General features: G+C 40.7%; 2 protein-coding genes across 13 annotated transcripts in view; one reads left to right on the forward strand and one right to left on the reverse strand.

Annotated features, from left to right (window-relative positions):
• Positions 1-22,001, forward strand: part of LOC109412265 (nuclear factor of activated T-cells 5) — a 379,626-nt gene that overhangs the window by 343,298 nt on the left and 14,327 nt on the right. For all 12 annotated transcript variants that reach the window (XM_062844140.1, XM_062844137.1, XM_062844136.1 and 9 more), the window contains 2 exons: positions 19,506-21,377; positions 21,628-21,753. In XM_062844140.1, coding sequence (XP_062700124.1) covers positions 19,506-21,377; positions 21,628-21,753 — 1,998 coding nt within the window. The remainder of the gene's footprint in view (positions 1-19,505; positions 21,378-21,627; positions 21,754-22,001) is intronic.
• LOC109408938 (uncharacterized) overlaps positions 1-22,001 on the reverse strand; it is a 463,030-nt gene that overhangs the window by 76,194 nt on the left and 364,835 nt on the right. The window lies entirely within an intron of this gene.

Raw genomic sequence — 22,001 nt, forward strand, 5'->3', positions numbered from 1 at the left:
AGCTCGACATTTTTCGCACTGGGATTTCAAAAATGTTCCTATCTGACATACACGGTGAAAAAAAATCACTCAAAGTATGTGTTATGAGCTAGGGACGAGACAAAAGGCTAATAAAATAAAAATTATATATTTTCAACTACGGTTAATAAAAACGCCAAAAAATGAGTAAATATGTACTCTTGAACCATATATTGTGGTTTAAAACAAAAATCCCGATAGGACATTAGGAGCCTATTGCAATAACTTACTATTTTTAAGAGGCCATCTTGTAGAGGACCTTTTGTTTTGGTAAACAAACTTAACTTGACACTTCTAGTACCGCTGCCGACGCTGTAAGGGCGTGGCAAACAAGCTGTTAGTCACATGAATAGTCGCGACATTGGACTTCTGTGGCTAGTTATTCTACTTCGCAGATCTTCTAACGAAGCCTCTTGGAGCAGTACGATTGGAGAAACTGAGAACTATGTGTGGCGTCGAGATCATGCGTTGAGGAGGAGTGTTGATGAACGAAGCAACTCATTGATCACAGTAGGCCAGGCCCCTGGCATCAATGAAATTTATCATAGCCAACATCTAACTGCCTTATACTCATATTCGTGCAAATTGAAATGAGCGTGTAATCAACAAACGCAGCTTTTGTTTGATGTTATGAGCCACAAACGAAATCATATTCACAATGCGTGTTTGTTGGGTTGCTTTATTCAACTAATCTCATGCTCCTCTTACCGTACATTAAAATTAAAGCGAGTTTGAAGTGTTTTGTGATCATAAGAGGTGGAAAAAATGATTCCAAAAACTGATCAACAAACCAGAATAAACGTTAAACAAAGTTATCGCATTTGACAGTGGGCGCTATTTACTAGCGCCCAGGACATCCTGTCTACCATGATTCCAATGCATTGATATAGGCCGTGTCAGGGGCCTGCAGTAGGCAAAGCCGTCGCACCAGGGATGCCAGATGTGAAGACATGTCTTCAATGTGAAGACATTTGAACTTCTGTGAAGACATTTATTTTTGTGAAGACATATTGAAGACATTTCAAATTATGTGAAGACTTTTTAAGGCTTTTGAAAGCTTAAAAATAGTATTTATATTTTTGATCCACCCCAATAGTTCAAATCTTGGAACAATTTCAGTTGAAATGCATTTCAATTTTTGTTGATAAAAACTTACAGATTCCTACAGTTTCTCGGGAATTTCTCCAGGAGTTTGCCGAGAATTTCTTCACAAGTGCCTTGGGAACTCCTAGTAGTTCCTAGGAAATTCCTTCATGTATTCCTCAGGAGGAGGAGGAAAAGTTTCTCGGGATTTCCTCCTGGAGTTGCTTGGGAATTGCTCCAGAAGTTCTTCGGGTATTCCTCCAGGAGTACCTCAGGGGTTCCTTGTAAATCCCTTCATGAGCTTCTCGCGAATACCTCAAGGAGCTCTTCGCAAATTCCTCCATGAATTCCTCGGGAATTCCTCCAGGAGTTTACCGAGAACTTCTTCAGGAGTTCCTCGGGAATTGCTCCATGTATTCCGCGCAATTCCTCCAGAAGCTCCTCGAGAATTTCTCCAGGAGTTCCTCTAGGAGTTCCTAGGGAATTCCTCCAGGAGTTTTTCAAGAATTCATCCAGAAGTTTCTCAAGAATTCATCCAGGAGTTCCTCAGGTATTCTTCCAGGAGTTCCTCGGGAATTCCTCCAGGAGTTTCTCAAGAATTCATCCAGGAGTTCTTCTTCCAGGAGTTCCTCAAGAATTTCTCCACTAGTTCCATGGAGATTCTTCCAGGAGTTCCTCGGGAACCTCTTCTAGAGATTCTCGGCTATACCTCTAGAAGTCCCTCTAGAAAATTCCTCCTGGAGTTCCTCGGGAATTTCTCTAGGAGTTCTTCAGGAATTCCTCAAGCAGATCCACAGGAACCCCTTCAGAAGTTCGTCGAAAACTCCTTTAGGAGTTCCTCAGGAATTCCTCTAGGGGTTCATCGAAATTCTTCCCGGAGTTCCTCAGGAATTCTTTCAGGAGTTCTTCGGGAATTATTCCATAAATTTCCCAAAAAATCCTCCAGGAGTTACTCAGGAATCGCTTCAGGAGTTTGCCGAGAATTTCTTCCGAAGTTCTTCGGGAATTCCTTCAGAGATTACCTGGGAATTCCTCTGAGATCTCCTTTACGAAATACTCGGGAATTCCTCATAGAAATCCTTTACGAGATACTCGGGAATTCCTCCAGGAGTACCTAGGGAATTCTCCACGACTTCCTCGCGATTTCTTCCAGGAGTTCTTCGGGAATCTCTCCAGGAGATTCACGGGTAGACCTCCAGTTTCTCGAAAATTCCTAAAGAATATCCTTGTGAATTTCTCCAAGAGCTCCTTGGGAATTTCTCCAAGAGCTCCTTGGGAATTTCTCCAGGAGCTCCTTGGGAATTTCTCCAGGAGATCCTCGAGAATCCCTCTAGCATTTTCTCAGGCAAACTTCCACGGAGGAGGACTTTCAGGAGTTTATCAGAAGTTCAACTGGATGTTCCTATGGATACCTCCAGTTACTCCTGACAAAATGTCTGAGGAACTCCTGGAGGAATTTTTGGAAACTTATGGAGAAATTCCCGAGGAATTTCTGGAGGAATTTCTGAGGAAATCCTGGAGCAACTACTGACGATTTCCAGGAGGAATCCCCAAGGATCTTCTGGAGAATTACCCGAAGATCTTCTTGAATAATTCTCGAGGAACTCCTGCATTAGGGTGGGGCTAATTTTAAAAAATGTCTCCGGGATATGATTTCCCATGTGGAAAGTGATCCACTAGTCGACATAAGTGAGCTGTACAAAAATGAGCGATTTCGGTTGACATTTAGGGGTGGCGCAAAGGGTTTAAGTAAAATTTTTACTAGAACAAACCTCAAAAAAAAATTTCAAAATAATTTTCAAACATAACATTTCTAGACTAAATCGGTGATTTTAGAACCCAATTGGGCCAAATTTGTGCTCAAAATTGCGATATCTCCAATGGTTTCCAAGAAATTTGAAAAAAAAAATGTCATATTTTGGTATTTAACCCAAAAAATACCAAAATACGACATATTTTTTCAAATATCTCAGAAACCAGTAAAGATATCGCAATTTTGAGTACAAATTTGGCCCAATTGGGTTCTAAAATCACCGATTTAGTCTAGAAATGTTATGTTTGAAAATTAATTTTGAAATTTTTTTTGGAGGTTTGTTCTAGTAAAAATTTTACTTAAGCCCTTTGCGCCACCCCTAAATGTCAACCGAAATCGCTCATTTTTGTACAGCTCACTTATTTCGACTAGTGGATCACTTTCCACATGGGAAATCATATCCCGGAGACATTTTTTAAAATTAGCCCCACCCTACTCCTGCATGAATTCCCGAGGACCTCCTGGAGGAATTCTTGAATAACTCCTGGAGGAATTTCCGATGAACTCCAGGACGATTTCCCGAGGATCTTCTGGAGGTATTTCCGAGGATATACTGGAGGAATTTTCGACAGATTCCGGGAGGAATACCCGTGGAACTCCTGGATGATTTTTCGGATTTCTTTGTAGAATTCGTGGTAATAAATACGAGAAACTTCTTTAGGAATTTTCGAGAAAAACCACGAAAAGCACTAGGGAACACCTGGAGAGAACCATGCATAATTGCTGGAGGAGTTCTTGATGAACTTCTGAAGTAAATTTCATGGAAATTCTGGAGGGAATTTCCTGGGAAACTCCTGAAGAAATTCTCGGGGACCCTTGGAGAAATTTCCATGAAACTCCTGAAACTCCCCGTGCATTTCCTTGGAGAATTTTCCGAAGAACTCATGGCAGAATTCCCAAAGAACTTCTAGAGGAAAGTCCGAGGAACTTCTGGAGGAATTCCCGAAGAACTCTTGGAGGAATTCCCAAAGAACTCCTGGAAAAATTCCCGAAGAACTCCTGAAGGAATCTTCCCGAGGATTTCTACTAGGAATTCCCGCGGATCTCCTGGAGGAATTCCCGAAATACTTCTGGAAGAGCTCCCGTAAAACTCCTGGAAGAATTGAAGAAGAAATTGTGGAAGAATTCCCGAAAATTTCCTGAAGAATTCCCCAGACACTTCTGGAGGAAATCCCGAGGAACTTCTAAAGGAATATCCGAGAACCTACTGCAGAAATTCCCAATTATCTTCTGGAGGAATTCCCGAAGAACTCTTTGAGGAATTTCTTATGAGCTCAAGAATGAATTCCCGAAGATCTTCTGGAAGAATTTCCGGATTTTTTTTTTTTTTGAGAAACTCTTGGATATAAATCCGAGGAATCATGCATTATTGCTGGAGGAGTAGTTATTCGGAAGACTTCTGAAGTAAATTTCGTGGAAGTTGTAGATGAAATTTCCGGATAATTTATGTAGTTAATAAAAAAAATCGTTGAGAAATTCCCTGGGAAATCCCGGAGGGACTCTACCACAATTACTGCAGCAATACTTCGATTGCTTCTAAGGGGATTTCCGTAATATTCTTGGGGATTTCATGAAGGGATTTCCGGGAAATTCCTGGAGAAATTCTCTAAGACTCATGGAGAAATTTCCATGAAACTCATTAAGGAATTTCCTTGGAGCTCCAAGATACACTACACTCTCTGGGACTTTTGTAGAAATTGCCTGGATTTTTTTGCAGGAATTTCTAAAGAACTGATGGTGGAATTTCCAAGGAACTCTTGGAGAAATTTCCAAGAGATACCTGGATGAATTCGCGAGGATATTCTGAAGGATTTTTTTGTAGAAATAAATCCGAGGAACTTCTTGAGGAATTTATGGAAAACCCTTGAAACATTCGACGGACATCCAGAGGAAACCATGCATTATTGCTGGAAGACTTCTTGGAAAACTCGAAGTAAATTTCATGGAAGTTCAGGAGGTAATTTTCGAATAATTTATGTTAATATTTTCAGTAAAATCATGGAGAAATTCCCTGCGCAATCCTCGAGGAATTCTACCCCAAATACTGCAAGAATTCTTCGAAGGTTCTTAAGGAATTTGCATGGTATTCTTGGGGAAGCCATGGACGAATTCCCGAGAAACTCCTGGAGAATTTCTCGAAGACTCATGCAGAAGTATATCTGGAAACTTGAAAAGTATTTCCCGAGGTACTTCTATAGGAATGTCTGAAGAGACTTCTCGGTGAACTTAATAAATTTGTTAGCAAGCTTTATCAGGAATCACAAAAAAAAACTGGAGGAATCCCAGAAGAAACTCTTGAAGGGATTTCAGACTCTTGGAGGAATTACAACGCCTTTCTTGATATCAAATATACTATATTAACAATATAGGTCACTTCGTGTTTTCACATACAACGACACGGAGACGCCGTTTACGAATGATTACAGCACCACCTGTTGTCAGAAAAAGTCAATAATTGAATTTTGATCAATTTTAGTTTACCGTGCAAGGTGACATTTCTCGAAAAAAAGATGTTAGGGGTGTCGAAGTTTTTTGTTCCCAAATAATCGATTAATAAATAATCGATTTACAATATAGGTACACAAACAAAATAATATTTCATTAGATGACATCTACGAATATAAATAGTCTACTTATCTGTAAAATACTCAATATCTGTAGAAGAATTTGAATGCTCCCTCATTGTAATGTCACCGAAATCGTTTAACTTCGAAATTTTAAATTTTCACCCTCAAAATTTGATGAACTTGGCCTCGTAGTGGACACGGTTATACAGTCCGGATTCGCTGGTTAGGTCACGACTGCGCCCCGATTAGCGATTAGCTCCGATCAGACAGATCTCATCAGTCATCATCATTCATCGTTATTATAATTCTAGTACAAGGGGGCTGTTACTACTTTACTCCAACAAAATTAGCTTATATTTTGCCCTGGTGGTTGCTATTTTCCTTTGACAATGGCTTTTAATGTCATCTTTCTTAACGTTGAACCATTCGTCATTGAAATCATTGCCATCATCAAGAATTTAAAAGCAGTTTTCTCGTTCAAAACAAAAGATTTTGCTATGAAAATGTATTCACTGCATTCCACATGAGGAATGGAATACAGTGAATATATTTCCATGGTCATTTTTTCGATTTACAGTGAAAAAACTGCTTTTCGTTTTCCGAAAAATGATGACGGATGCTTGAGCCTTAATGTCCACGCTGACATACATACATCGGATTGGATAGCTTACAAAAAATCCGGAAGATCACCAACCAACTCTCGCGTTTAGTATCATACAGGTGTATCTACAATGATCGATTTCTCTTCATCGATTTTCCCTTCGGATTATTCCGGGAAATACGACCAATATTCGGATAATCTCTGGGCGTGTTTCAGTAAAGGACTACTAGAACTAGCATCTAAAACAACAAAAACAGCCGAAAATGATTTGCTGGTCAATTTATTAACCAAAGAGAAAGTCGGTGAAAAGAAATCGATCATTGTAGATACGCCCGTATGATACAAAGCGCGAGAAGGGCACGTCAAATTTCTTGTGGCAGAGTGCAAGACATTGCATCCATTCCGTGCTTACAAAAAATAAGCTCCGGGACCGGACCTGAGAATGAAAATATTTAAATTCGATTAATTTCGTTGTTCTTCCGAAGTGAACTGTGAGTTTATTCGAATACTGATAGTTTTATTCCGGACTAATCGGTTTCCTTGCGCCTGCGGCTCAGTTAGCAGCGGTTAGCGACGGTTAGGAACGGATAAATGCGGATTTTCCAATTAGAAAAAGGATATGTCATTCCCCTTGATCTCTCCTAGAGTTTTTTTTTCAGAGATTCATTCAGGAGTTCTTTTTGAAATTCATCCAAGAGTGCCTTCAGAGATTGATTTAAAGTTTTTTTTCTGAAATTTCTCCAGAGGTTCTTCGAGGGACCCCCAGGAGTTCCTACTGAAATTACTACAGCAATTTCTTCTGATGTTCCTTCAAGAAATAATTCTAAAAATCCTCAAGAATTCTCTTCATGGATTCGTTAAGAAGTTCCTTACAGGATTTCCTTATAGGAGTTTCTTGGAGTCTTTCTTGGATTCCTGCAGAAGCTCCTTCAACGATTCCCTCAGGAGTTTTTTTTACGAATACCTCCCGGAGTTCCTTCTTGAATTCCTCCAAAGTTGTTTCAGTGATTTATCCAAGAGTTCCTTCAAAAATTCCTCCTTCTGGGAATTTCAACCGGGATTTATACTAGTATTCCTCCAAAAGTTCCTTCTGGAATTCACTCCGTCCTTTAAGGATTTCCACAAGGTCTTCTGGGATGGAGTGACTCTGTAAATCTCCAACGCGATTTTATATGAACAATTTAATTAATATTTTTCGAGGGATCTTTCCAGGATTCCTTCAGAAGTCTTCTCTTTGAAGTATCAAAAATCCTCCAAGAATTATTTTTGTGATTCCTTCCGAGATTTCTATAAATTTGGAATGTCTTCAGAAGTACTTTATCGGGGATTCCCAGAAGGAATAAGTGAATACTAGATTTGTAGTAATGAGTTGGTTTTTTGTATGGTGAGATGCTAAACTCTCCGTTACTGCATTGAAACGGTGATGCTGCCTCAGCAAAACTTTGGGGAACTATGTTATTGAAGTTGCAATAAATGAGAATACAACAACACAGTTACCCAAAGTTTTGCTCAAACAACATCAAATCAGTCTAGCAGTCATAAAACCCTTGCTTTTTTATTACCATTATTGCAGTTACCATTTTATTGCAGTAACGGAGAATTTACTTTCTCATTATACAAAAATTCAGCTTATTACTACAAATCTAGTACTTCACTGATTGTGTTTTATTCATGGAGATATGTAATCCCAGAAGGAACTTTTGAAAAAAAAAACCAGAACGAATATCTGGAGGATTTTTTTCAAAACTGATGGAGAAATTTGATAAGAAAAAATGTTGGAGGATGGAGGAGGAACGCTGGAACGCTCTCCCTAAGCAATCCCGAAAGGAGCTCCTAAAATAATTCCAGAATTATTTCTAGGAGGAATCCTTTTGTAGGAATCTTGGAGAAAAACAATCCAGGGTGCAATTCTTAAAGGGATCCCACAAGAAAATTCTTGTGTAATTTCCGGAGAAAATACCGTTCATAACTCGCTAACGGAAAGCTCGTTTAGGGTCTTCTGTGTTTTAGTCTGTTATGTACGTTTATCAGTTAAACCCTTTATAAGGCCGGCTTCGTGTGGCTTCGTGGTCGTGCGGCTAAGGTCACCAAGCCTTTAGTCGCATCGTGCTAAGGAGCGCGGGTTCGATTCCCGCCGCAGCTGTCAGGAAAAGTTTTCGGCTGTGCCACTGGGCGTTGCATGCTAGTCCGTTGTCTAGTGTCGTGCTTCCTTCAAAGAGCAAATAGCTCACTGGAAGCATTGAACGTGTCCGTGTCTTTTCAAATAAAACCAGGCACGGAATTAACTCGTTCTACATTGGAATATAAAGCACATGTGGTGTAATGATCAAATACGATTTTATTTTCAAAAAAATCGATGGTCGATTTTGTATGAAAAAAAATGGTCTAAATTTCAACTTTTTGTCAACAAAGTTTAAAATGTTGTTATTTTGTGATGCGTTTATCAATCATGCTGATTTTTTGATAAGTTATTGCCCCAATATTCATGAGTTACATGTGTGGATTTGAAGTCGATTGGTCAATCATTTTGGACGATAAGGAAATTTTAGTACATGCCACGATATGGCAATTTTAGTACATGCCCATTTATAATAGTACATTTTTTTCAAATGGCTGAGTTCCTAAAAGTAATGAAGCAATCAAGTTGAAATGTTGTCCACAAGTATAAGGAACATGGGCCTTTTATTCCCCACCATTTGATTTTCAATTTGCTGACCACAACAGAAGTTCGAGCTTAAAAACCTTTATGCACCCAAAAATGGAAGTTTTTGGGCAGACATTTTGTTCTAAAAAAGCCCATTCATACTTGTTATGGCTCAAAAAAAAAATCATGAGTGTTCACAAAGGCCTAATGTGTCCATCAGTTAAAACAGAAGTTGTATAATTTTTCTAAACGAACAGAAAAAAATATGTGTATAAGGTGGCAATATAGTTGCCACTGCCTTAAAAAGGGTTAAAGTTATTTCGCATGTCGCGAGTCGCGACTTCGATTTGGTGCTGCAACGATAATATACGCCAAAAATTGTTTAAGAAGAGAGAATTAAATTTGTTCTAATTTGAGTATAGTTGAAAAAAATCGATTAATCTTAATCGATTATTTCAGAAGAAATGGGCATCCCCATCATGCAATGACAGTTCGACAGAATAAACGTCATTCGGTTAGCGCATGCATTTAGTGTGTAGTAGTACCTCTTCTGACGCTTGGTGGCGCCACATTCACTAAAAAGGTGTCGCCAAAAAATCGTAAGAGTGACCTATATTGTTAATATAGTATATTTGTTGATATCCCTTTCGTGACGGAGCGCAAAAAACTGAAATTTTCATACAAATTGCCCAAATTTGGCTCTCTAGAACTCTCTGACTTGTTAACATATCAACACTTTTTCTTTGGCAATTGCAAGAACTACTCCTTAAGTTTCGATTCCTAACTTTGTCCAATTGGATAAATCAAAAATTGAAAATTTGCGACAGATAAAACTTTTTCATGTTTTGCAATTTTTGCTCACTTTTTGTTTAACTTGTTGTGGTAAATCAAGTAAACCTAAGACTAAATAGTTGAAAAAAATACGCAAAACTGTTATTGTTTAACAGCACAATTGTGCTGGTTCGTCACGAAAGGGATATAAGATGTCATCATTAAGGTCATCACGCATTATTACTTAATATAGAGCGCAGTGAGAACATAGCATAAATTTTGATTTTTAACATTAGTTTTGTACCAAAGCCACAATATGGTGTGTGAAGACATGTGAAGACATTTCAACGTGCCTTGCGAAGACATTCGAAAATTTCACCTGGCATCCCTGCGTCGCACTGTTATTTGACATTAGTAGAAAACTTAGAGTAATAAATCATTCCTGAATAACACTTCAAACCATAAAGACGTGTTTTAGTCAAATGTCTGCTCAATTACCAATAAGTTTCAGCAAATCGTTTGCTGAAACATACAGCACGGCAAAATTCAGAAGAATTTACTTGGGGTGTACCACTGTGCAGGGGCCGCGGACCACCGGTTGGGAAACCTTGCGTTAGCTATGTATAGGCTTTCTGCGCTAGTATGGCTGCTCTGCTGCTGCCGCCGTTGCCTCACAGTTCTTTCTATGGTGCAGCAATTTTAAAACCCGAAAAAAATAAATAGGTCATAAAGACACGTTGCGTGTACGTGTGTGTCGCTATAGTGCAGTGGGGTTACGAAACCTTTGGGTTGCTCAGCGCTCTCGTCGTCGGTTTGCCGGTCGTCGGAGAAACGTGCGTCTATAATTAGTCGAGCTTGTGCTTCACAAACCGTGTAATGTCCCGCAGCCCACAGAACGCGCGCCGATTTTCATTCTTATCAAATGCATCCGATTAAACTCTAGCAGTCCAATCTGACTCCATAAAACCGTTATTCTCTCTCTCTCTCTCCCTTTCCGCAGCTCTGTCTCTCTTACTCTCTGTCTTTCCCTAGGTTTTGAGACTGCGTGTCGAACTTTTCCCCAATCCGCCCATATTATACCTATGTACATATGTACAGGCGCGCATACAGTGTGACGAAAATCGCCCGATCGAGTGACCTTTGCCGAATGTCAGTGCATGGTATGTCGGGTATATGTACCACATAACAAAATGTGAATTTGACAGTTCATGATGAATCGTTAGTGTTGACTGGAGCTTACGACAAGTCCTGGAGAAACTAACCCTCACATGCCATCTTGTTTCTCCCGTCTTGCGCAGCACCTATGAAAGAATGTAATCGCCGCTAGCTGTGCTTCCGGTCGTTATTTTGCTGCATTCCGTTTTGGTTTCGTGCGTGTGAGGACCACGTGGCTGTCAGCAAGATACTCAACCCAGTCAATGCCGTGGAAAGTCACGGCCCTCAACAACAACTGACGATGCTGCTGCCGCACCGAAATCGCTACGTACGCCGTTCACACATCACAACAACCACGTCCGATCGGGCTGCCGGATCCGAACGAAACGAGAACAAAGTAGCCACCTGGTAACCGGATCACCAAGGGTACTGATTGTAACATGTCAACACCATTAATATCTGTTTTATTACCGTCCCACACAGAGCGATTCTTCCGTTTATTTTTTATTCCGCTATTGTAATTGAATTTCTCCAATTTTTCCTGTATAGCTTGAGTGAGTGTTGCAGTTCCCATGTCAAAAAAAAAACAACAACAACCAGCAGTAGTAAGCAGCATCAAATTGAAACCAGCTCGAGGTGCTCAGCTGATAACCGTTCGTAGCCCCAACCCCAATAATGCCTAAATGCTGCCATCTATTGAGCGACACCTATCGATAGGAGGACATGTTTGCCCCCCTTTCCCCCTATTATCAAGAACATTTAAATACGTTTTATATTTACATTGGATTGGAATGCCAAACCACGGACACGATATTGCGCGTTCCGCCGTAGATTATCGCGCAAAAGTGTACGAAATCGCTCAAAGATGGCCGCCAGTACACCATATCCTGTCCGTATCTTTTACAATAAGTACGGAAATCAGCTAGGGATTGACCGCGCATGTCTATTGGCGTTTTCGCACAACTTTGCTCGATGCATTTTCTAGCAAATGCATAATATCAAAGTTCATCGAAGTGGCCTATCGCCAATAAACCGAATCGAGCAAAGTTAGCTCAAACATCCGCACATTTTCGCAGATTTCAGCTGATGATGATCATCCCGACTGCATCGCCGATCCGTGACACGACGACGGCGGACCAGAGTACCTATGCACTGCGGCCCTCACACTGAAACCACTGGGCAAGGGATGCCAGGTGAAATTTTCAAATGTCTTCACAAGTCTCCACACTCCATATTGTAGCTTCGATATAAAATTAATGTTAAACATAAACTTAGGGGCAAGACACTGTGAAATCCGGAGCAACTTTAGCCAGGGTGCAAAATGTCCATAGTCATTGACTGAAAACAGCACGAATTTATTTTTGTTTATCTAGTTCATTTATTTGGGGCTCAATCGCGTATAACGCTTTGCGGAGCCGAAGATCTTTTTTGTACTTAATATAATACCAAATATATTATACAGTGAGGACCCGATTTTGTCTACCCCCGATTTTGTCAGCTTTTTGACCCGATTTTGTCAGCCTTTTTTGAAGTAAAAAAATAAATTTGTATTTCTTTCAGAATTTCAATTTTATAATCATTATTAATGCAGCTGATTTTTTTAGGCGCCATAGAAAAATTACGCAATGAACAAAACTAGTGTAACTTTTGAAAACGGCCAAACTTGTTTTGCAAACTACCACATTGAGGCAATTTTAGCACCAAACCCTCGCCAATGTTTGGAACCAATATTGTTTTAAATTGCTAAAAGATTCCAGCTCTTTCTCTTCTTGACGTAACGTTCCAACCGAGACACAGCCTGCTCCTCAGCTTATTTTACGAGAACTCTTAAAGCTTTTAACTGGAATCCCCCACAGCCAATGTTTATTTTACTTTTGTACATATATCGTGTGGCAGTCATGAGCTAACCGGGAATCAAACTCCTCACCCTTAACATGGTTTTGCACGTGCAATCAGCGCTTACCACATCGGCTATATGGACTTAAGACTATTCTTCTGAATTTCCTCAGGAACAGAACGAACAATAAACGCTGCCTGTTGTGATTACAAGTCAATCCATTTACTTCTTTCCGGCATCTCTGGGATTCCTGTAGGTTTAATTGTTTAGATTGATCCAGATAGACTAACATTTGTAAAGGGCGCAACAACCATTTAGAATTTTTGCTTCTCCCTTCCTTCTGAGCATATGGCCCATTTTTCATGTAATCTCTAACCAGCAACAGATAGAGCAGACTGCCCTCTATCTGATAACGGGATAAATTTGGACAAATAAATTGAAATACGCCTAGACGGGGTGGGAGAAGTTGAGAATGCAATGGTTGTTCCGCCCTTTTTACATGTTGGTCTACATTTATTATTGTCGCGCTTATCTTTTATTAGAGTCCTGCGGCGGTCGTACGCTCGCAAGGCATACCGCCGCATGACAGTCGCAAGGCAAAACAAAAGAAAAAGTGTTCCCGCCAAAAACAAAAGCACGTGGGTTTCGCGAAGTGACAGATGTTTTTGAATGTATTTGTGACGAACGGCAAGAGTAGCTCAGTGGAATGAGTGTTCTTTCTGTCAAACCCTAGGTCAAACCCCATATAGTGGAATTATATACTTTTAAATCTGGTGACGCTGTTATGATTAGTGACTGTCGCGCTAATATCAGAAGCCAGAGGCAGATAATCGCCATATTCTGATTTTTCTTGAGAGGCATAATATGAGATTTGTATTGTAGATTTCCTGCTTGGATTGCTTCAAAAATTGCTGTCAGAATTGTATTCATTAGAAACCCTTAAGAAGTTCGAGATGGGATTCCTCAAAAAATTCTTGCTGTGATTCATTCAAGAACTTTTGCGTGGTTTCTTGTAAGAATTTTTTGCTGGTATTTCTCCAAGAATTTCGCCGGAAGTTTTTAAAGGAATTCTTCCGGAATTTTTTTTAACGATTCATCAAGGTGTGTCTCTTTAAGGTTTTTTCAGGCATTCCTCCTGTCATTTCTCCAGAAGCTTTTCCTATTTTTTAAATAAGCTAGGATTCCTACAAAAGTTATGCTGATATTCTTACAGATTTTTTTTTCAAAAAAATTCTACATAAACTCCTACTGCTATGTATCTAGGAGTTTCTCCAAGGATTTCTCCAATAATTCCTCCTACATTTGCTACGTGGATTTATCCAGGGATTTTCCTAGCGATTCTTTCAAGACATCCTGCTGACACTTCTCCATACATATCTCTTTGGATAGTCCATGAACTTCTGCTGGAGTTCCTCCAAGAAATTTTCTGGAAATTTCAATAAGAACCTTTTCAGATATTTCCCTAAGAATTGTTCATGCATTCTTCCTATGATACCCCCAGGTTGACTAACTCCTGTTGAGATTCCTTCAGAAATTCTCCTCTAGTTATGTATTCAGAGTATTCTGTAGATATTTCTGAAATAATTCCTGTATGAATTACTGCGTGCATTAATCCATGAATAAATTTACGGAAGGCACAAATTAACCAAATGGAAGAAAACGTGCCCCTGGAGCCAACCTACTGATGAATAAATCTTGCGATTTTCCTAGGGATTTTTTCAAGAATTCCTTTTAGGGTTCCTTCAGGGATCCTTCTAGAAATTTCGAAAAATGTTCCTCTATTAGTTCCTTCAGCTATTACTCATACAAGAATTCCTCTAGAGATTTCACTATGATTCCTCTGTTAGGTTTCCCAATTGGTCGTCTTCTATGGATTTCCCGGAGGTCCCGCTTGAGATTTTTTCAGAGTTACCTTTTGGTATTTCTTTACGAAAATCCCTTGGTATTGCTTCTGAAATTCCTTTAGAAAATTTTGTTTTAAATTCTTCTGGTATTCATGCTAGACTTTAACAATTTATTTTTGTTATGGTTTCTCCCTAAACTGCTCCTGATATTTCCCAGTACTTTTTTACAGGAATTCCTCCATGGATTTCTCAAGGAGATTTCTTGAAAGGTTGCAATAGGGATTCTTTCAATGATTTATCAGAAAATGCTAAATAAATGCCTCTAGAGATTTCTACGAAGATTGCAGTAAGGATTCTTTCAGAAATTACTTATCTGATTTATATGCCTGGCACCCCCTAGAACAAATTTGGCACCCCCTAGAAATTTTCCGTGACAGTCACATAAAATTTAAAACTTAATACAATAATACTAATATTATTAAATGGCACATTTGAACAAACCTTAAGCACACTTTGGCGTTTTGAATACATATTGGTAAAAACAATCAACAGACTTCTCCATGGATTCAATAAACTTCCCTTAGGATTCTCCAGGCAGTCCAGATGGGATTGCACATACTAAAAGTTGCTGCCAAGATTGGTCTAGTGATTTCTCATAGGATTTGTTTGAAAATCCTTACTTTGATACTTGGGATTCCCCCAGGAAATACTGGTGGTATTATTCAAGACAATCTTCCTGGGATCCTTTCAGAAGTTCCTCCAGTGATTCTTCCAGGAATTATTTCAGAGATTTTATTCAGAGATTCTTTCAGAAATTTCTCATAGAATTTCTCCAGGAGCTTATATTGGCCTTTCTCCGGGAATTGTTGCTAGGGTTCCTCAACAACTCCTGCTGCGATTCTTCCAGCAATTTCTCTTAGAACTCCTCCAACAATGCTCACTGTGGTACCTTCAGGTATTCTACTAGGGAAGTTCCTCCGGAAAATCTCCCCGGGATTTTTCCAAAAATCCCATCGGTGATTCCAGAGATTTCTTCAAGGATTTATCCAGGACTTCCTCCAGAGATTCTTCCAAAAATTCCACAGGGGATTTCTCCAAAAACTTCTGTTAACCTTCCTCCATGAATTCCAGCTGGAATTCTTCAAGCAATTCTCATTAGGACTCCTTCAGAAATACTTATAGGGATTTCTCCTGGCATACTTAATTACTGCAATACTTTCGAGAAATCTTTGCTATTATTTCTGATCTTTTACCTCTGGAGAAATTTCAGAAAAAAAAACTTTAAATCAATCTCTGAAGGCACTCTTGGATGAATTTCAAAAAGAACTCCTGAATGAATCTCTGAAAAAAAAAACTCTAGGAGAGATCAAGGGGAATGACATATCCTTTTTCTAATTGGAAAATCCGCATTTATCCGTTCCTAACCGTCGCTAACCGCTGCTAACTGAGCCGCAGGCGCAAGGAAACCGATTAGTCCGGAATAAAACTATCAGTATTCGAATAAACTCACAGTTCACTTCGGAAGAACAACGAAATTAATCGAATTTAAATATTTTCATTCTCAGGTCCGGTCCCGGAGCTTATTTTTTGTAAGCACGGAATGGATGCAATGTCTTGCACTCTGCCACAAGAAATTTGACGTGCCCTTCTCGCGCTTTGTATCATACGGGCGTATCTACAATGATCGATTTCTTTTCACCGACTTTTTCTTTGGTTAATAAATTGACCAGCAAATCATTTTCGGCTGTTTTTTTTTGTTTTAGATGCTAGTTCTAGTAGTCCTTTACTGAAACACGCCCAGAGATCATCCGAATATTGGTCGTATTTCCCGGAATAATCCGAAGGGAAAATCGATGAAGAGAAATCGATCATTGTAGATACACCTGTATGATACTAAACGCGAGAGTTGGTTGGTGATCTTCCGGATTTTTTGTAAGCTATCCAATCCGATGTATGTATGTCAGCGTGGACATTAAGAAAGATGACATTAAAAGCCATCGTCAAAGGAAAATAGCAACCACCAGGGCAAAATATAAGCTAATTTTGTTGGAGTAAAGTAGTAACAGCCCCCTTGTACTAGAATTATAATAACGATAAATGATGATGACTGATGAGATCTGTCTGATCGGAGCTAATCGCTAATCGGGGCGCAGTCGTGACCTAACCAGCGAATCCGGACTGTATAACCGTGTCCACTACGATGCCAAGTTCATCAAATTTTGAGGGTGAAAATTTAAAATTTCGAAGTTAAACGATTTCGGTGACATTACAATGAGGGAGCATTCAAATTCTTCTACAGATATTGAGTATTTTACAGATAAGTAGACTATTTATATTCGTAGATGTCATCTAATGAAATATTATTTTGTTTGTGTATCTATATTGTAAATCGATTATTTATTAATCGATTATTTGGGAACAAAAAACTTCGACACCCCTAACATCTTTTTTTCGAGAAATGTCACCTTGCACGGTAAACTAAAATTGATCAAAATTCAATTATTGACTTTTTCTGACAACAGGTGGTGCTGTAATCATTCGTAAACGGCGTCTCCATGTCGTTGTATGTGAAAACACGAAGTGACCTATATTGTTAATATAGTATATTTGCTTACCTCCTGAATCAGTTGTTTTGGACTCCCAGAATCTAAGTTCAAAATTTGAGCAAAATCGGTTGAGCCTAAGGGGGCGCTCAAAACGCTTGAAGTTTGTATGGGAAAACTTGGCCAAATGTATGCAGAAATTTTAAGTTTTCGAATTTTGCCGCTAGGTGGCGCTGTAAGCGTTCCATAATCAAACCCTTTGGTATTATTGTAGGTGACTGTATGCCAAACAACTTTGTCGGAGACCGCAAAGTGATCTAACGTCTGTGAAAAAAGTTATACCCTAGGTAAAGTGAGGTGAAGCATTATTGTTGTTTTTCCAGTACATGTAAAGGAATAATATCAATAATGAAATCTCAATACTTCGCCTCACTTTGCCTAGGGTATAACTTTTGTCACAGACGTCAGATCACTTCGCGGTCTTGGACAAAGTTGTTTGGCATATAGTCACCTACATTAATACCAAAGGGTTCGCCTTACTGTATATGCACTTAAATTTCCTTGTTTTTTGGTGTAAAATATTTCGACACTCTTTTACTTACATTTGGGTACTTTATCGTCAAAGTGCATATAAGTTCGCAGCTTCCAAAGTCTGCATTAACATGTCTAAAGGGTCTAACTCGTTTTGTAAACAAACATGGTTTCTGTCGCTGTAGGGTCTATCTCGATCCACCCACGCATCTGGGGGCCGTTATCAGAAAGATCTATCTTCGCTCTTTCTGTTAAGGGTGTCGACGTGCGTGATTGGATGGAGATAGACCCTACAGCGACAGAAACAATGTTTGTTTACAAAACGAGTTAGACCCTTTAGACATGTTAATGCTGAAGTGAGCTGCGATCGGACTTTGATTTTTATCAAAATTTATAATAAACAAAGACTAAACAGATGAAAGAATACGCAAAACTATTACATATCGCTCAACAGCACAATTGTGCTGGTTCGTCACGAAAGGGGTATTACATCAATCAAAATAAAATCTACTTAGGTGACTTACTTTTACCCGCTACCAAAGATACGCGCGAGATAGTCGCCCAAGGAAGCAGACCTGTTTTCAAATGTTCCAGCGCTATGCTCTTCGATAATGGATCAATGGAGCCTTTTTCACTTTTCCAGCATTCACCGCATGTAAACAGAGGCGCCACCGTCTATGGACATTAACATTGTGACAGCAGTGGAGTTATGTCAAACACACGAAGGCTACGGTGGCGCTATCTGTCCATTCCATAGCGGTCGTTTTAGTTAGTTATTTTAGTGATCCATTCTTGAAACGAAAAGTCGCCACATAACCGGGTCATAACCGCACATGACTGGTTGTGACAGCACTTGGGGAAATAGTCGCCATAATTGTCTTTTTCATGCAACGCGCAATGTCAGGAACCGGAGGCAGATAATCGCCATTTTCTGTTTTTTTTTTTAGAGGCATAATATCCAGCAATTCACAAGCGGTAATGGCCGCCACAATCATGCTCACTTTCTGGTAGGGATAAGCCGATCTGACGTTTGGCTTGTGTCGTTTGACAGCTGATCGATAAGTTTTATGATCGATCTAATCGACCTGCTGCCAAACGTCAGATCGGCTTGCTTATTCCTACTCAGAGAGTGAGCATGATTGTGGCGGCCATTGCCGCTCATAAATTGCTGGATAAGTGACAACCAGTAGTAGTGGTTTGCAATGTTTATCTGCACCATCTTAGTAAAGTTTGTCTCCTTGTAGGAGGCAGATTTTTGTTTATTATGATCTTGAGATCACCTTCACCTTAAGCAGTGGTTTCAGTGTGTGCTGCTGCATCCGTGTACTATATCGATCGAGAGAGAGAGAGAGAGAGAGTGTCTGTGGCGCGTGTGTGTTTGTTGATTGCACGTCGTTTATATAGGGCCGACTGAGAGCCAATCCCGGTCGGATAAAACTTATATACTACCCCCCTTATACGACGATGCCGCGAGGGATCGGATGTGTGAAAGCTACGACCTGTTACCGCTGTGTTACCTCAGAAACGGTATCGAAATCAACTCAGCAGCGCCTGCTATGATGATGGGCTCGGTGCGCTGTTACGTGATTCCAATGTTTTTCCACCACAAAAAAAAATCGGTAAACGTTCAGTTTACACGAGAACAATAGATTTTCTCTTCTTTTCTCTTTCCTTAATTGGACTTTCGAACACTAGAAGATTCACTAATGTACGCACATGTGAAGTAATGACGTAGCATAGAACATAAAATAATTGTTGTTACTTTTGGAGGTCGTTGTTGTTGGTGGTGACTGAAAGCACGTGGTTTGAGCGAGGAATCGAGTGAAAGAGATGGATGTATGTGTGGGTACACGCTACTCTGGTTTCCGGCTGTTGTCGTGCTCAGATGCATCAAACGGATCGAAGGAGATGATCCGTGGATCGGAAGGAGCTTGTATTACACTTCACATGTAGTTTTCAGCTTTTAGCCCACGCTTTACTGCTAAGGTGCTTTAAAGCGTCTTCTGTTACCGTTAGCGAAAGACATCTGTTACAGTAAAATCCTTCTGACATTCTTTCTTCTGTTCTTCTTTGGTTCTTCATCTTCTCACGCTATTAGATCCCTCGTCCATCGGCGATATGTCTGCTGTGCGAAGGTCGTTGTTTTTCTGGGGTTCGCAGCAACAGCAACAACAGCAGGCACAAGCTGTCCAGGATAAGCTGGATACAGGTATGATGCCTCCGCCGGTTCACATGTTGCCGCTTCCGGGCACTCCCAGTAGTACGGGTCGTAGATCTTCGCTGCTAGCCGATCAATTTGGCATGTCATCTCCACCTAGTTTCAAAACCGAACTGATCGACGAAAGCAGTCGAAGTCCCTTGAATGACGACTCGCTCGACAGATTTCCGGCGACGAGCGAAAGCTCCTTGGATAATAGTCAGATAATGTACCGAAGGCGTAGCGTTCGGCAACCGAGTATGGACCTGATGGAAGATAGTTCCAGTATGTCCATGCTGGTGAACGAGAACAGTGCAATGGATGTAGGAAGTGTGCCTAGCACGATTGTCGGTTTCCGAAGTGGACTGACGTCCATGATGGATACGAACGAGGTGAGCAACTCATCGACGTCTCCGTCGGCTTCCGAACTAAAGGTCATCGACCTGTGCATCAAACAGGAAGCCCACAAGCTTTCGTCCGTGAGGAATCAAATCGAACATATGATAGTTGCTTCAAATAGCTCACTAGACACTCTCAACCAAGTCGACGGTATGAAGTCTTCGTACAAAGTGGAAGAGATGCTAGGTGCCGCCGCTGTTCAACAGTCTGGCACACAAGTGATAGAATCAACCCTGGCAAGTATTGTCAACAGTCAGCAAGCTGCGGCTGCCATCATGGAACTAGGTTCAGCAATGGCGCATCCCAGTAGTAATCCAGCAATGGCAACTTCGCCGCCTATGATACAAACTGATATTGTAAGCCCTGGCAATGCCACCAATCCGACACCTGCATCGCAGGATGTAATGCTGAATGCTCAACCTGCTGCTATGGCTGTCACCTCGCCTGTTAATCTTGCTCTAGCAACGAGTCCGACATCCACCGACGCTAGTCCGCATCCGCATGCTGCGATGTCACCGGAGCTCATCCTAAATCCAACCGTGTCACCGTCTACAATGATCTGTTCGCCAGTAAACGCAACTGCTGCCGCAACTGCAGCAGCTGCCGTTGCCGCTGCAGCAGCCGTCTCCGAAGGCAAAAATATGCTAACGAACCAAGTTCTCAACAATATGGCTGCCGTTGCCGCCAACATTATCGAAGCCCAACCGAAACAAACCACTCAAGCCGTGCAGGACATTATCCTTAACGCGGCAGCCGAGATTCTAACCTCTCAGGAACCATCGGTCACGACCCAGACAACAATCAATGCATTGATCACGATGAATGCGCAGGAAATGATGACAACTTCTTGTCAACCTCAAACTCACACCCAACACAACCTTCTACCTCAGTGCCAACCGACTCCGATGGTTTCGGACACAATGGCGAATGCGTTACAACAACAACAACAGCAGCAGCAACAGCAACAAATTGTGCAAAACATTATAGCGGAAAGCCTTCAACAACAGCAACAACAAAACGAATCTCTAATGGCAAACTTGGCTGCAGCTCAACAAGAACAGCAGCAACAACAACAACAACAACAACAACAGCAACAGCATAATCAACCCCAACATCCCCCACCGGAACAAATGGACATCGGCAGTGCAATCATACCGTACACCGTACAACAACCACCTCAGCAACCTATGGACACCACGGGTCCCCTTTTGTCAATGATTCATCACCAACCCCAACAGCAGCAGCAGCATCAACAACAACAACAGTCACCACAGATGATTTCAAATGTCATTATGCAACAGCAACAACAACAGCAATCACAACCGAGTCAACAGCTACAACAGCAACAGCAGCAGCAGCAGCAACAACAGCAAGGTAAGTTTAAGAAGATAGGTTAACTAGATCGCCAATTTGGCCGGGTGGCCATCTTGGATTTTTTTGTTGTTGCAACACAACGTTGCCCGTTGCTGGGTTGCGGTGTTACAACAAAAAACACCAAACAACACCAATCAACAACAAAAAAAACAAGACGAACAACCTACCTCCCACCTCCCACCTCCCGCCCTACCCCCGCGCGTACCTCGCCTATAAAATGATCAACTCAGACAACCTATCTTTTTTATAGCAACCTTGCAACAGCACCAGCAACAGCCAGGGCAACAGCAACCACCGTCCAACATACCGCAGGAGTTGACCATCATGTCGGACAACGATCTCATTAGCTACATCAACCCGAACGCGTTCGATGGAGGTGAGTGTATAGGGTCCTAGAGGGTGTTTTCGGGATAATACGCATCATGCGTGGTGACATGCAATGCTAGCCGGTGACATATACCACTAATTTGTTATAGTGAATTATGATTGACCTTTACAATGGACGAGAGCGAAGGATTAGTGTGCAAGGACCTGACGTGACTTATTTATTTGTGTACTCTCAATAAAAATCTTTTATATTGCTAGACTATACAATGGTAAGATTTTTTTTTTCATTAGCTGGAG

Source organism: Aedes albopictus, chromosome 1 (genome assembly GCF_035046485.1).
Source record: "Aedes albopictus strain Foshan chromosome 1, AalbF5, whole genome shotgun sequence".
Taxonomy (NCBI): domain Eukaryota; kingdom Metazoa; phylum Arthropoda; class Insecta; order Diptera; family Culicidae; genus Aedes; species Aedes albopictus.